The 16559-nt window shown below is 41.9% G+C and overlaps 1 protein-coding gene across 15 annotated transcripts in view; it reads right to left on the reverse strand.

Moving 5' to 3' along the window:
• Positions 1-16559, reverse strand: part of THADA (THADA armadillo repeat containing) — a 239717-nt gene that overhangs the window by 148632 nt on the left and 74526 nt on the right. For 13 of the 15 annotated variants that reach the window (XM_053311591.1, XM_053311582.1, XM_053311600.1 and 10 more), the window contains 3 exons: positions 14880-14993; positions 13919-14041; positions 8593-8684 (listed from right to left, as the gene is read on the reverse strand). In XM_053311591.1, the coding sequence (XP_053167566.1) occupies positions 8593-8684; positions 13919-14041; positions 14880-14993 (329 nt within the window). Of the gene's footprint in view, positions 1-4249; positions 4498-7544; positions 7639-8592; positions 8685-13918; positions 14042-14879; positions 14994-16559 lie in introns of those variants that run through there. The other 2 variants (XM_053311684.1, XM_053311695.1) reach the window with 2 other exon arrangements.

The following is a 16559-nucleotide window of genomic DNA, read 5'->3' on the forward strand; positions in this document are numbered from 1 at the left end:
CTAGCTTAAGTTCATTGACTTGGGAAAACATTATTTTATACTGCATAGTTCTAAAATAAATACTTTAGAGTAACAGAGAGCAAGCCATTATATCTTGGTTTTCATTTTCTTTCAGATAAAAACTGCTAGAGCAAACATTCCTACTAGTTTACGTTGCCTGTGTTTTTATGAAGTTAATAACTGAACTGTCAGTCAAAGCCTATATAAATACAGTAGTTGAATACTTTCTGCTTTAGAAGCACTCTTATTTACAAGAGCAGTCAGCCAAGATTTTGAAATGACTGTACGGTCTATTTGCTTTGATCTCTTTTATGCCCCAGTCTCTCAATACCTGTTAGTTTGCTATTTATTATACCTTTGTGTATTTAGGCATGAGAAGAGCAGCTGCGGAGAGTGGAGACCCACCATTGCTTAAGAAAATGTGCTTGAGGAAAATAATTCATCAGATAGTGCACAGCCTTGTTGTTTTTTTAAGTCTCAAGATAAAGTCATTTGTGAATGCAAAGGGACTGAAACTTGCAATGTTAAACAAAATATGAAAAGTATTTAAGTGTACCAGTCTTGTAGCTGCATAAACAAACACTTACATAGGAACATAGGAAGCTGCCATATACTGAGTCAGACCATTGGTCCATCTAGCTCAGTATTGTCTACGCAGACTGGCAGCGGCTTCTCCAAGGTTGCAGGCAGGAGTCTCTCTCAGCCATATCTTGGAAATACCAGGGAGGGAACTTGGAACCTTCTGCTCTTCTCAGAGCAGCCCCATCCCCTAAGGGGAATATCTTACAGTGCTCACACATCAAGTCTCCATTCATATTATTATTATTATTAATAATAATAATTACTATTATTAATTACATTTTATATCCCGCTCTTCCTCCAAGGAGCCCAGAGCAATGTACTACATACTTAGGTTTCTCCTCACAACAACCCTGTGAAGTAGGTTAGGCTGAGAGAGAAGTGACTGGCCCAGAGTCACCCAGCAAGTATCACAGCTGAATGGGGATTTGAACTCGGGTCTCCCCGGTCCTAGTCCAGCACTCTAACCACTATACCACACTGGCATGCAACCAGGGCAGACCCTGCTTAGCTAAGGGGACAAATCATGCTTGCTATCACAAGACCAGCTCTCCTCTATAGACCAGCTCTCCTCTGCTGTACTGCATCTGATGCTTCAGAAGCGTCCAGGACATCCTAAACTGATCTTGGCTGATTTAGTGTCTTTTACTACTACTTCCTTGAAGGTACATCACAACCCTACCACCAAGCAATGGGCTCTCAGAGCAAGAGTACTGGCATTATGAAACAGAACCAGCACAAGGGCCTTCTCTAGCAGTGAGGCACAACACCTTGTGGAACCATTCCAGCGCATCTGTTTGGCAAGGTCCTCCCTTCTGCCCATATCCCAAGCAGAGCAAGCAGTGGTCATGGCCAGAGCTAATGGCCGGCATACTGCACAACAGTATGCCAACCTAGTAATGGTGCATTTGTGCAGTCTGCACATGAGTAAGCCCATTTCCCAATGAGCTTACTCTTATGTAATGCAATTTGAGCAAATTTTGTATTTGTGCAATTACACAAATCACACAAATGCAATGTTACTAGGCCGACATATTCTTGCACAGTACATCAAGCCAGTTTGAATCCCTGCTGGTATGTTTCCCAGACTATGGGAAACACCTATATCAGGCGGCCATGATATAGGAAGATGCTGAAAGACATCATCTCATACTGTGAGGGAGGAGGCAATGATAAACCCCTGCTGTATTCTACCAAAGAAAACCACAGCGCTCTGTGGTCTCCAGGAGTCGACACCGACTCGATGGCACACTTTACCTTTACCTTATATCAACAAGTACTTCTCCCCACTACATGGATAGCAACATTGGAAAGGAGAGATCCATGGATGGCAATACAGAAAAAAATCCTATGAAAATAAACAAGCAACAATGTTCTAAAGCAGGAGTCCATGGCAAATGAAACATAGCTTCCCAAAAATATGTTACAACCAAATACATCCTTGATTTTTCTTGAATTTTAAATTATTCCTTCACTGTTGATTCTGGTGTTGTTACACCAGAGTGTAACAGGCTCTATAGTTCCCAGGCTTTCTCAGCAATGCATATGAAAAGAGCCTAGTGCTACCGCTCAATAACTTGATACTTTGCTACCAGTGCTCTGCATCCAGTTCTGGGATCCCACTGACATCTCACAGGCCCTCTGCAGCTTCTTCTCTAGTCTTATGAAAATATATTATGTAAATGGGGATGGGGTCCATGGGTAATATGTAAGGATCTGCAGGGTCCTTAGGTTCACAAAAGGTTAAGAATCCATGTCATAAAGTGAAGAAGACAGAACAGAAAAGAGGAAGCTTCCTACTAGAAGAGACAACAAACAAAGCTGCACAAAACTTTAACATGTGATTAGCATGTTCCCCCCACTGAGCCCCTCAAAATACGAGCACATGCTAAAGACCTCACCTGGAAGAGATTAGAGAATGAGTACCAACTCCCCATCTGATTGATTGATTAAGTGCCGTCAAGTCAGTGTCGACTCTTAGTGACCACATAGATAGATTCTGTCCAGGATGATCTGTCTTCAACTTGGCCTTTGAGGTCTCTCAGTGGTACATTCATTGCTGTCGTAATCGAGTCCATCCACCTTGCTGCTGGTCGTCATCTTCAACTTTTCCCAGCATTATGGACTTCTCAAGGGAGCTGGATCTTCACATAATGTGTCCGAAATAAGATAGTTTGAGCCTGGTCATTAGTGCCTTGAGTGAAAATTCTGGATTGATCTGTTCTATGATCCATTTGTTTGTTTTCATGGCTGTCCATGGAATCCTCACAAGTCTTCTCCAGCACCAAAGTTCAAAAGCGTCAATGCTTTTTCTATCTTGCTTCTTCAAAGTCCAGTTTTCGCATCCAGAGTGTCACGGGAAAAACCATGGTACGAACGATTGTAATCTTTGTAGGTATAGACACATCACAGCATCTAAATATCCTTTCTAAATGACCCTACCAAGCAATGACTTGGTAGGGTCATTGCAACCCTACCAAGTGCTAGTCTGCAGCGTATTTCTTGACTGCTGGATCCTTTACTGTTGACGGTCGATCCTAAAAGGCAGAAGCTATCCACTACTTCAATGTCTTCATTATCAATTCTGAGGCTGGTTGCTGTACACATTGTCATTAGTTTAGTCTTCTTTACATTTAATTGTATTCCCATTTTTTCACTGTGCTCTTTGACTTTCATTACTCAATCAATCAAAGTTTATTACGGTCTATGACCAGCACAACAAGGGGGGAAAAACAATACAATTAAAATATAAATAATTTAAAAAACAAACAAACAAGACTTTCATTACTAGAACTTGCAAATCATCCACATTCTCAGCTATCAGAGTGGTGTCTTCAGCGTAGCGCAGGTTACTGATGTTTCTTCCTCCAACTTTAAAGCCACGCTCATCTTCTTCCAATGCAGCTTCTCTCAGTATATGTTCAGCATACAAATTGAATAAAGAAGGAGAAAGTATACAGCCTTGACTTACTCCTTTGCTGATCTGCAACCAGTCTGCTTCACCATGTTCTGTCTTGTCTGTGGCTTCTTGTCCTGTGTATAGGTTTCTCATGAAAACAATGAGATGTCCTGGGACACCCATTTTCCTGAGGATATTCCACAATTTGACAAGGTTGATGCAATCGAGTGCTTGTCTGTAGTCAATAAAGCACACATTGAATTCTTTTTGGCATTCTTTGGCTTTCTCAATTATCCAGTGTGCATCAGCAATGATGTTGCTTGTTCCTCGGCCTTTTCTGGAACCAACTTGAACATCCGGCCTTTCCCTTTCCACATAAGGCTCCTCTAATCTGTGTTGGATGATCCTGAGCATTATTTTGCTAGCATGTGAAATTAAGGATACTGTGCAATGGTTTGCGCACTCTTAAGTCTCTTTGGTATGGGTATGTAGACTGATCTCTTCCAATCTGTTGGCCACTGTGTCGTTCTCCAAATTTGCTGGCATAGTTTAGTTAGAGTCTTGACTGATTCTTCTGTTGCTGCCATATTTCTGTAGCTATTCCATCAATTCCTGTAGCCTTCAGACTTGGTAATGACTGGAATGCTGATCTAACTTCATCTTCCCATAGTAAAGGTTCTTGCAAGTAGGGAATATCTTCTAGAGTATCTTGGATGTTGACATCCCTGCTGTACAGATTTTCAGTATACTCCTTCCATCTCTGTTTGATCTTCTCTGAATCAGTTACTATCTGTCCTTTGACATCCCTTAACATACCATTTCGAGGTTGGAACCTCCCTCTGAGTTCAGAGATCTTTTGGAAAACTTGCCTTGTTTTTCCATGTCTATTTCCATCCTAAAGGTCTTTACAGATGTCATTGTAGTACTGTTCTTCGTCTCTTCTAACAGCTTTCGGAAATTCCCTATTAAGTTCCCTGCTGAGGTCTTTATCGTTCTTTCTATCTCCCCATCTACAGATCCTTTTTTTAAAATTAAAACTTTATTAGAATTGTTCCCTTCAAAATACAACAAGTAAGTATCATATTATGGAATAAAAATAAGACATATTTATAACATCAATCCCCCTGCATTGTTCCATAAAATAACCAGTTTTGAACATACAGACTAGAATCCCCATCTACAGGTCCTGAGAGTTTCAAAACTAGCTTGCTGCAGGCACAGATCACAATGAACTAGCATCTAGTTGAATAAGGAGTACAGTGGAATAGGGATGTGCATGAGCCAGATCGGCGCTTCCAAAAGGAAGTGCCAAACTGACTTGAATGCTGGCATTCAAACTGGCTTGACTGGAAGTCAACCTGCTCACCCACCTGCTCACCCACACCCTTTCACTTTCCCCCTGCCAGCGCTTGGTTTTTCAAGAGATGTGTGGGGATGCAGCGCTGCTTTCTGCAGCCCCAATCGGCCTTGGCATGCTCTTAAAAAAAAAAATTCTGTCAACTTCCTTTACCAACAAGCTTTGTATGCATATGAATCATCCGTATTCAGCCTACCCCACAACAGAAAAATTTCTGCCTATTTCTATTCAATGGAGAAGCAACTCTGTGCAAAAACTATTTCATCCCTTAAATTGTGTCTAACATATGCACATACACTTGAGGCTTTATTCCAAATCAACATCAACCAAGACACCCAGAGAACCATCACATACCTTTATCTAAAGCCCTAGCTCAGAATCCTGCACTTTATAAGAATCTTTCATGTTAATTTAATTGGCACACAGGATGTACTATTATAGTGCTATTATTCACTTTTTTAAAAATGTGAAACAAACTAAGGCATTCTGAGCAAGTATAGAACTGGGAACAAACCAATACCTTTGGTTAAACACATGTTTTTACACATTAAGTAACTGAGTTCTGGATAATCTGCCTTGCCAAGAGGAAGAGAACAATACAGGTTAATGCCTGAATAGTCTTCCTAATCAGTTACTAAGGCATTAATGGAAATTCATAGGAGTCTACACTCAACATGCCAGTAAAGGAAGAATCATTACTCATTGTCCAAAAGCTGTAAACAGAAGATAAGTGTGCTTTGGGAAATTATAGGTAGGTCCTTCTGGTACAGTTCAATAGTTCAAACTATTTTTTCTATCCTCATTCCTTGGCAGGTATCTTTATAAGCACAGACTATACCTTGCACTTTACAAATAACATTCAACAACCTTTACTAAAAGATTGTACAGACTGCTTCACATTACAGAGCAACAAATCTAGGTTTGACACAGATTACACACTGAACTGGGAGCCACAGCAAATCCAGGCTCCAGGTTATCTGTATGGAGCAAGTGTTTTCAAGCACTTGTTTCTGACATTCACGCTTTATACGCAAGAACCCCATGCAACTTGAAGCCACTAAAACAATATAGACTAGAACATGGAAAAAACCTCTGCCACTCACAACAGAGATTTAATCTTTCAAGCTGATATGAGGGCAGAGATATACTTGAAAGTTTAATAGAAGGCCTGCGTCTCAAACCCCGGCATCACCAGGCAGGGCTGGGAGCAACTCCTGCCTGAAACCTTGGAGAGTTGCTGCCAGTTAGGATAGAGCTGTATGGACCAATGGTCTGACTCAGTATAAGGCAAATTTCTAAGTTTCCGAAGGGTGAGGGGAAAAGCATGGTGCATCTTTGCTTCAAGATGTGGCCATCCCTTGAAGAGTTGAGAGAAGTCTGACAGGTCAGGAGGAGAGCAGGAGTACTGAGACAGGAAGAGTATTTATGGTTTAGTAAAGGGCTTGTTCCTTTGATGGGTAAAAGAGGGCATAAATGTGTTTTGCTTTAAAAAAACAAACCTATCTACCAAAGAGATGGGCTAAAAGGGAGAAAGATGACTTCTCTAACAGATAACTGATAAATCTAGAATGGTACACGTTGCACTGAACCTGAGGCCCAGGTATACATAATTAATACAAATCATGAATTATTTGATGTTAAACTGTTTAGGGAAGATACTCTTTAATTGCTCTTTACAACAAGGTGAACTATCACACTACCACCATGGGTTCTTGTAGGTGTTAGCAGAAAAAGTATTTTAAATTGCCTGAACTCTTGGGGATGGGGCCACAGCATTACATGCATGATGTTCCAGGTTCATTACCTGGCATCTCAAGGTACATGGGAACACAGGAAGCTGCCTTATACTGAGTCAAACAATTGGTCCATCTAGCTCACTATTGTCTACACAGACTGGCAGTAGTTTCTCCAAAGTTGCAGGCAGGAATCTCTCTCAGCCCTATCTTTGCGATGTCAGGGAGGGAACTTGGAACCTCAGATGTGCTTCAGATTCCCTCAGATTCCCCAAGAGGACTATCTTACAATGCTCACATGTGGTCTCCCATTCAAATACAAGCCAGGGCAGACCCTGCTTAGCAAATGGGACAAGTGGGCTTGCTACCACAAGACCAGCTCCCTCTCATGGGCTGGGAGAGACTCCTGCCTGAAATTTTGGGGAAACCGCTGTCAGTCAGTGTGGACAATACTGAGCTAGATGGAGAAAGCTTCCCAGGTTTATTTCAAAGCACACTCTACATCCTCCTCAAAATCTTCAGTCTTGCATATGCAAATTAGACTGGAATGGTCAGTTATGTTCTTGCAGAAGCCATATCCTCCTGAATGAGCCTCCTTCTATCACCACTTAATCTGGAAGCTCGGGCTTCCTATTCATATCTAAGACCTAATGGCCTAATTTTAAAAATGCATCTATGGCAGCCAATTAAATCAGAAGTGCATGAAAGGTGCATCAACACAAAATCTGTGGAAACAAGATTCACTTTTATGAAAAGGTTCCTACCTTCGGGCTTCCCAATTTGAAAACCTTGGCTCATTTAAAATGACTCAAAAAGTTATATAAAATGTATTTGACTGTAATCCAAACACAAGGACATACATATTGGAAACCAAGGATGCCCGAAGGTAAGGCAATTTACATATAGTTGCTGTAAATAAGCCGTGCTGTTTCTGTAACAAAACCATGTATCAAGAGAGACATCTAGTGGTTTTGATTTAAAAAGTGACTCATTTATTAAATGAAAACAAACAAAAACTGTGTCGATTTCCCTAAGTGGAGACTCTCAAGTTACGATGTACCAAAGTCATTCTGTAAAGGCAAGAACACAAATGCAAGCATGTTGCTCAAAGGGCTTATACTGTATATACAATTCATTTCCCAAGAATCCCATGAACTGGAAACCAGGTATAAGAGGATCACCAGTTAATGAGATATCAAATTGGGATTCTTCTGGAACATACAAGCATAGGAACACAGAGTCTTATCTTATAGCCTTATACCAAGTCAGGCCATTGGTCCATCTGGTTCAGTATTGTCTACACTGACCGGCAGCGGCTTTCCAAGCTTTCAAGCAGGAGTCTTTCCTAGTCCTACCTGGAGATGCTGCCTGGAACCTGAGACCTTCTGCATGCAAGGAGATGCTCTAGTACTGAACTACAGCCCCATCCCCTAAGTGTGAATATCTTACAGCAGGTGAAAACTGCTTAGCAAAGCGGACAATTCATGGTTGCTACTGCAAGACTGGCTCTCCACCTAGGAATCCTCTGGGAATTGGATTGGAGCCTTACTCCCTGAACCACTGCCTTTCAATTGAAAATGGAAAGGTCCTCCAACTACATTCTGAATTTCTCCATGGAAGAGTTCAATCTCAAAACAGAGCACCTGACTCTTATTCTTTTACCCACAGATTTCTGTACATATCCCTCTTTCGTGTGTGTGTGTGTGTGTGTGTGTGTGTGTGTGTGTGACACCCCACTTGAAAAACTTCCCAAGAGATATTTGGAAAAAGAGGCTCAGCCACAATTTACAGCTGACCTAGAGCTCCATTTTAAACCAAAATTAACACCCATTGCTCACAGTAGTTATTATTTTTTTTTAACCACAGAGCTTTAATTCTTGGCATCAGATCTGAGACTAGTTCAGAAATGCTTCAGTAACATTATGCTTCCTATAAATCCATAAAAGGCAAGCAAAATTTTTCAGATTGTTCTTGGCCATGTTTATATTTCACAGGGACATTTCTTGGCATCAAAAGGAGATTACCTGTTTTTTTTCGAGTTTTCATCCTTCCCTCTCTTAACTCCAAATATTCTTGTAATCAGGGTACTAAAGAGAAGTGTAGATGAATTCCTCACCTAACAAACAAAATAAAAGATTAGGCTTTAAGCTATAGAATTTTTACATTGTATACACTACATTCTTGTTAAACAGACTAAAGTAACTAAGCAGACACTGTTTAAATAACCAAACTAACTATGGGGTGAGGGAAGAACACATTCTTACATTTTCATCTTCCTCATTTTGAAGGAAAAGTTATTCATTTTAAAGTGTAGAATGTTAATGACAGTCTTTTTAAAAAAAAAAAAACAGAGTAGCCAGTGACACTCAAAATACATGGATTGTCTGTCGGATGTTACATGGAAAAGAAAAAGGAAGCGTTTCTGTACTTTATATACACTGTGAATCCTCCTTTTTCTGTGCCACAATTCTCTTCCTAGTTCTCCATTAAGGAAAAATGACATCTAAATACACTGGGCTAGGGCTACTTGAAAAATGAGGGCATCCTTCTCATCACCTTTAAAAGGTGTGGAGGCCAGGTCTACAATTGGCTTAAGTAGGCCAGTGGCAGTGATAAACATGGCCTCTGAAGCACTAGGTGGCCAGATCCATCCATTTCTTTGGGCAGAGACCCCCCACCCCACCACATAAACTTGGTTCTTGAAGTTACCGAGGCCTGGTCTACTCCTGTTCAGCAGGTAGACCTGGTCTCCTATGCCAAGGAAGCCCTGGCTACTGATGCAAAGGCAGGCAGCCCACCTACTAGTTCTTTTGTTTGTTTTTTGGACCAGTAGCCCTGGCTTCTGGGAACCAGTAGACTTAGCCACAGGCTAAAAGGGGGTCAGGTCTGTCAGGTGGCTCACACATCGGGGTGGGCAAATTCCAGACAGACTGCCTTTCCTCAATGACATTCCTTTTTTTTCTCATGGAGAAATTCTGGGGGGATGAGGATGTATGGTAGCCCTACATCGGACAGCATCCAGACTAAGACTTTCATGAATGGAAACTGTTCCACCCACACAAGGGGACAGAGGGGTGATTTTTGCTGATGCGCCCCCTTCCTTCTCAGCCCCTTGTGTTCCCCCTCAAAACATATCCACGGGTTGGGAGACTCTTAGGGGAATATTTTTCAAAAGGCTGAAGATGGAAGAGGGGATTGGTGTGTATATATAAATATATAAATATAAATATATATCCATCACATACTGGTTGACACGAGATTATGTGAAGAAAAAATCCTGGGATATTTGTCTGAAAAACAGAGGCAAATGCAGCCTGTGGTCTGGTTTGCCACAGATTTGCCATGAATCCACAGTAGCCTCAAAAAAAGGCAATATATAATCTAGGTCAAAGAAAAAGGAGTAGCTTTGTGTGTCTGTGACTAGAGTATCTTTCCACTTAAATAAGGAACCATTGAGAGGGTCTGTCAATGTAAGCTCTCCAGGTAGTAGATAAAGATCAAAGTGCAATGAACCTAGAAAATGAAGCACAGCATATGCCGGGTGAGAGCCTGGATTTTAGTAGAAAATGAAGGTTTGGAGCAGAGGATTTCCTGTAAACAGAGACACAGCAAAGCAAAGGGTCATGTCCCACATTAATGTTGAAAGGGTATGCTCTTTTGGGGAATAAGAACTGCTTCTTTTAAGATTTGTAAAGATCAATTTTAGATGGAGGATGCATACATTCCAAAACCACTTCTGAAAGCTTTCAGACACAAGTTCTTTCATGCCTTTGTGTCACTGAATTGTCATGCCTCCTGACATGGCGTCCCCTCTCACTCCCAAAGAGTCTGGACAGCATCTGAAAAAGGAAATTCCAGAGAGCTCCCTTCTAGCTCCACTGTTCCTTCTGATCAGTTCTAGACTCTTAACACTTCCACAGCACCCGCAGTCAGGGTTGTAGTGGAGGGGGGATACGGAGGGCGGAGCGCCGGTACTTCTCGGCTTCTCTGGCTGTTGCGGGGAGCATGACCATGGGGGCTGTCATGGAGAGCACCTGCACTTCTGAACTTGCAACTACATCACTGCCTGCAAAGATCCCCAATGCCAATTTCTAAGACTTTCAGCTGATAGAATTATGAAGTTTGCATAATCTTCCGCAAATTAAGAGAGAGGGCTGTGAGTTTCCTATGTCAGTGAAGACTATGTTCTTCATTGTGAAGCCAGGAGGCCAGTGGCAGCCCGCATCAACCCTAAGGGTAGCTCCTTGACTAAATGTTTATTGGGCCTTTGTGATGCTTCGGCCAAGACTGAATACTCTGCACAGTCTCCCTGGTAGCATGCGAAAATGACCCTTCTCACCGTGCTGTGCAGTGCCCAGCATGGGGGCGGTGGGGAAGGGCTCCTTTAAGGAAAATTGAGCCCTCTTGAGCCCCTGCAACATTATGGAACATGTTCAGGGTGCTGAGTAGCCCCTTCCAGAGCTTTCCCCATAGAGCTGTTAAGAAAGAGTCCTTTCTCTCTCTCTCTCTTTCAGCACTGGAAAAAAGCACAGTCCTGTGCAGAGATCAGCACAGTAGAACATGGCTCTCATGTGGAAAGTTGTTTTCACCAAAGTGACCCCCATGTGACAAATAGTGACGATAACGGCTACACAAGGTAGGAGCTCATATTATTGTTATAATCTTGGTTGTCTTCTAGTATGGAACCCCAGTTATCCAAATAACCTGCTTACCAGAAAATAAGAACTGAAACATCCAAATCATCAGTCATTTACAGAACACAACAATTTGGGGAATCAAATCACAAACTCAGCATATTCAGCATGAGACTGCCTTTGAAAAGCATTTGGAAACTTCAGGTAGTACATAATACAGCAGCTGCTAGGCTTATAAGTGGGGTTGGTCTACTGGACCACATAACACCACTGCATTAGTTGCTTGAGCAGCTGATCTGTTTCTTGGCTCAATTCAAGCTGCTGGTTATTACCGTTAAAGCCCTGAATGGTTTGGGTCTAAAGTACTTGAAGGACGACTTACTATCCTATGGACCTGCCCCCTCCTTGCAGTCATCCTGGGAGGCCATCCGGCATGCCCCACCTATGCTAGAAGGATGGTTGACAAGCATGCTGGAGGGGGCCTTTTCTTCCACAATGCACAGACTGTGGAACTCCCTGCACCAGGATATCTGTCTTTCCTCCTTAGTTTGGTGTTTTCAGTACTGCTTGAAAATTTACTTGTTTACAAAGCTTTTACTCTGCAGTGATGGCCTTGAAATTAGGGATGTGCATGAATCATTTCAGCGCTTCTATTTTGAGGCGCTGAAATTATTCGAATTCCCCCTGCCGAAATGTTTTGGCGGGGAGGGGAGCAGGTGCTTTAAATAGAGGGAGGCAGGTCTTACCTGCCCCTCCGCCGCTGCCCCCCAAGCATGGCACTGCCCATAACAAACAGCCCCGCTGGTACGCCATGCGAGGACTTCCTGTTTTGGAATAAGAAGTTCCCTGTTCCAAGCATCTTGCAGGCATCATCATGTAAATGGTGTCCGCATTGATCTCTGCTTTATTTTTCAGTATATTTTAGTGGTTGATTGTTTTAATCAACTGTTGTACACCACCTTAAATGTCATCAGAAAGGAGGAACAGACATATTTAAATAGATAATATTCAGATTGAATCATTGTTCTCCCCCTGCTTTATGTAAGAAAACCACCATTTGAAAAGATGTGCACTACTTTGCACACTTCATAAATTTTAATTGAGCACATGCACTAAAAATTGCAGGTATCACTTTGAGATGTTTGCTAGCAAAACTGGAGAGGGGGGGAGAGAGAGAGAGAGAGAGAGAGATTGCAAAGCAGTCATTTTAAACCAAGAAAGCCATCAGATACTCAGCTATATATTGCCATCCCAGACCACTCTGGGGATGCTGTTTCTGTGCTTACTCGATGCCTGGAAGCTATTAAGGTCTGGATGAATCAAAATAAGCTCAGACTGAATCCCACCAAGACTGAATTAATTTTACTCAGCCCTCATAACGGCCAACAACTGGATGTGAAGCTTGTTTTAGATGGGGTGGCGCTGCCCTCAAAAGAGCTTGTTCGTGGTTTGGGGGTCCTTTTGGACTCGCGCCTCCTGCTTGAGCAGCAGGTGGAAGCTACGGCCAGAAAGTGCTTTTGCCCAGCTTCATCTGGTTCACCAATTACGCCCATACCTTGATTGGCAGGCGTTAATGACAGTGACCCATGCCCTTGTTATCTCCCGTTTAGATTATTAGATTATTCCTCTCCTTGGAGGAAGAGCGGGATATATACATGTAAATAATATTGTAACACTCTATCTAGGGTTACTTTTGAGGAAGATCGGGAAGCTGCAGCGGGTCCAGAATGCAGCGGCTTGCTTACTCATGGGTGCCAGAAAATATGACAGGGTAACTCCTCTCCTACAGTCATTGCACTGGCTGCCTATTTGCTTCCGAGCTCAATTTAAGGTCCTGTTCTGACCTTCAAAGCCTTGTGGGGCCTGGCGCCTGTCTACCTACAGACCCACCACTCCCATCCAGTTACATCCCATCCGGTTAGATAATCTCAGACGGCCCTTCTGTTGGTCCCTGATTTCCGAGATGTTCGGGGCTCTAGGACCCGTGAAAGGGCCTTTTCAGTCACTGCCCCGCTCCTTTGGAACTCCCTCCCCCTACAGATCCTGCAAGCCCCTTCCTTACCCATCTTCAAATCACTATTGAAGACTTTTCTTTTTCGCCAGGCTTTTGCCCTGTAGTTTGTTTTTCTGTTCTTTTGTAGTTACTTCAGTTTTTAATTTAGAATGTAATTTTTAATGTTGCCTGTTTGCATGTTGTCGTGCACCGTCCAGAGTCTTTCGAGTGGGCGGTATATTAAATGTCTCAAATAAATAAATAAATAAATAAATCAGAGACTAGGTCTACCCCTACCTGGCTAGATAACAAAATGGCAGGGGTGGGGTGTTAATTATAATGCAGTGATGCTTAATCAACAAGAATCTGTTTCCCATACCATACAAAAAATGTAGCTCTGTTATTCTTTTAAGCAAGATTAAATGTTCAGCCTTCATTGCGGGAATCAAAATATAAAATCAAATACAACCAAATAAAAAAGTTAGTTGATGCAAGAGAACACCAAGAGCCAAATTTCAGTGTTTGTGTAGGTTGTTTTATAGTGTTTTCCTCATACTGGCATGCTGTCCACTCAGCATATATTCCATATAACTCTATAAAAAGAATTCATAAAAATTCAATCAGACATTGCGGTGTTATTGAGAAACATAATCAATGCTCTGGTTACCATCATTAACATGTGGCTTTCCAACTTAATATACTAGAAGTTAAGGATCAACTTACTGCCCAGACAGAAGATGTAAAACCTAATACAGCGGCCCGCATTCCATCTGCCACATAAGGAATGATGTTTTCTCCTAAGCGAGTATCCTTGAATAAAGCCCTCAAGATATTTAAAGCATGAACCTGGGAGAAAAAGGTCAATATAGGCTGCTTAGTTCTAGGAAATAACCTCATTCCGCACTTCAGCTTCAATACTAGAACTGCGAAAGAATAGCAAGTCATGATCAGGAGACTGCTTTTGCTCACAACTGAGGCCAAGTTGATACTGTGACTGAGTAGCCGGGGAACTTGTGAACAGGGACAGCTTGTAGAAAGGCACAGAAGACACTATTTTTCTACATCAGACAAACATGTCTGTGTAGTCAAGCATTTTGCCTGAATACACTGGCTTACATACTGCACCGAGTTCTGTACTCATTGTAATGCAATGTGCGCACAGTTGCGCAAGAATGTTCTTGTGCAAGTGCAAACAGAACTGCGTGACTCACTGAAAATGTCTGTTCAGTCACTTAAATGCATTGCATTAGTGGAAAGGCACTCTTGTGCAATTGTGCACAAGTTCTGTTACAATGTATGCTGAACACTGCACAGTATGTCAACCACTGACTAGGTAGATATCCTAGGGAAGTCCACAAGGATGGCATCACTTTGTGGTGTTCTTCCCCAGCATCTATTATTCTGAATGAATACTGTACTGTACAACAATTAAGCACAGAGGATCTCTCCCTGGCTTTCAAAAGCAAATACCTACCACAAACAACATCCTACAGCAATGAATTCCAGAAGTTAATTGTGTGTTACACCAAGATGCCATAACCTGCTGTCAATTAATTAAATGTGGAGAGCCCAAAGGGTTAGCGTAAACTGCACTACTCATTCTATAGAAACAATATCCTAAATAAATGTTTAAAATCATAATTTTACAGACTTTATCTCCTTATGCAAGATTCTTACTTCTTACCTGTGGAACGGTGCTCGGCAGCACACCTGAAGGTGAAGCCAAAGATATCAATTCTTTCATTGTCATGTTTAGCAAGTCTGTTTTACCCCTCTTTGGTTCAGAAGCAAGCAAGGCCTAGAATTTTAAAGTGTGTGAAGTAGTTATTCTGTGACTATTTTACAAATAAATCTCATCCAGCTGATTTCTTGAGATTCCACACAAACACACCAATGTAGTCTACACCTACATAAACTCTAATGAAGAGCATCAGACTATAACCTGAAGTCTCAGAATGTGCCAGAGGGGAAACCAAACATTTTAAACAAAACATAATCCACAATCATAGTCTGTTAAAGAGCTACATCTTTATCCAGATGAACAACCAACCAAATTTTTAAAAAGGCTTCTCAGGAAGCATGTTGCAAAGAAACCCCATGGAAAGGCTGAGCTTTACATTCCAGACCCCCTATCCTGTCTTCTCCCTTGCAAAAACCCTTTTAAATAAAGTGGATTTGGAACATACACCCCACTCTTAGCCCAGTCAAGAACTTCCACAGGATTTAATGCATGTTAAAACTAGGTCCTGGTATGTATGTGTCTGCATTTCTAGAGCTCCCTTTTCCAAGGGCTTAGTTCAAGCAACAGCATTATGCATTGCCTTCAGTTCCTATCTTCTAAAAAGACTACTCTGTATTAAAAGGAATGTTTCCCTTGCCCTCAACTAGCCATGTCCAGACTTACTTGACAGGAACCATCAGACAAGAAGATGGGAAAGCATACATTTATTTAATTTATTTATGTATTTAATATATTGTTATACTGCCCAAAACTTTTTTCTCTGGGCGGTTTACAACAGATAAAAACAACATTAAAACATTAGTAAAAAACAAAAACAAGAAATTTAAAACATAACCATTTAAGAAATTTTAAAACAATGCTCTAAAACAACATTAAAAACAATCAAAACAGTATCAGTTAAAAGCCTGGGTGAACAGATGCATCTTTAAAGACCTTTTAAAAGCTGTCAGAGATAGGGAGGTTCTTATTTCACTAGGGAGTGCATTCCAAAGCCTCAGGGCAGCAACAGAGAAGGCCCGTCCCTGAGTGGCCACCAGACGAGCTGGTGGCAAATGCAGATGGACCTCTCCTGATGATCTCAATGGGCGGTGGGGTTCATGATGAAGAAGACATCTCTTAAATACCCAGGGCCCAAGCTGTTTAGGGCTTTATAGGTTATAACTAACACCTTGTATTTTGCCCGGAAATATATCGGCAACCAGTGTGACTCCTTCAATACAGGAGTAATATGGTCTCTCCGAGATGACCCAGAGACCAGCCTGGCTGCCGCATTCTGAACCAAATGTAGTTTCCGGACTATGTACAAGGGCAGCCCCACATAGAGCACATTACAGTAATCCAGTCTGGAGGTTACCAGCAGAAGTACCACTGTTTTGAGGTCATCTATCTCAAGAAACGGACGCAGCTGGAGTATCAGCCAAAGCTGATAGAAGGCACCTCTGGCCACTGCCTCAACCTGGGACACCAGGGAGAGACTTGGATCCAGAAGCACCCCCAAACTGCATACCTGTTCCTTCTAGGGAAGTGTGACCCTATCCAGAACAGGCAGATCAAAATCATCTCCAGAGTTTCAACCCTGCACAATGAGTACCTCCATCTTATCTGGATTCAGTCTCAGTTTGT

The sequence above is a fragment of the Hemicordylus capensis genome, chromosome 1 (genome assembly GCF_027244095.1).
Source record: "Hemicordylus capensis ecotype Gifberg chromosome 1, rHemCap1.1.pri, whole genome shotgun sequence".
NCBI classification, from domain to species: domain Eukaryota; kingdom Metazoa; phylum Chordata; class Lepidosauria; order Squamata; family Cordylidae; genus Hemicordylus; species Hemicordylus capensis.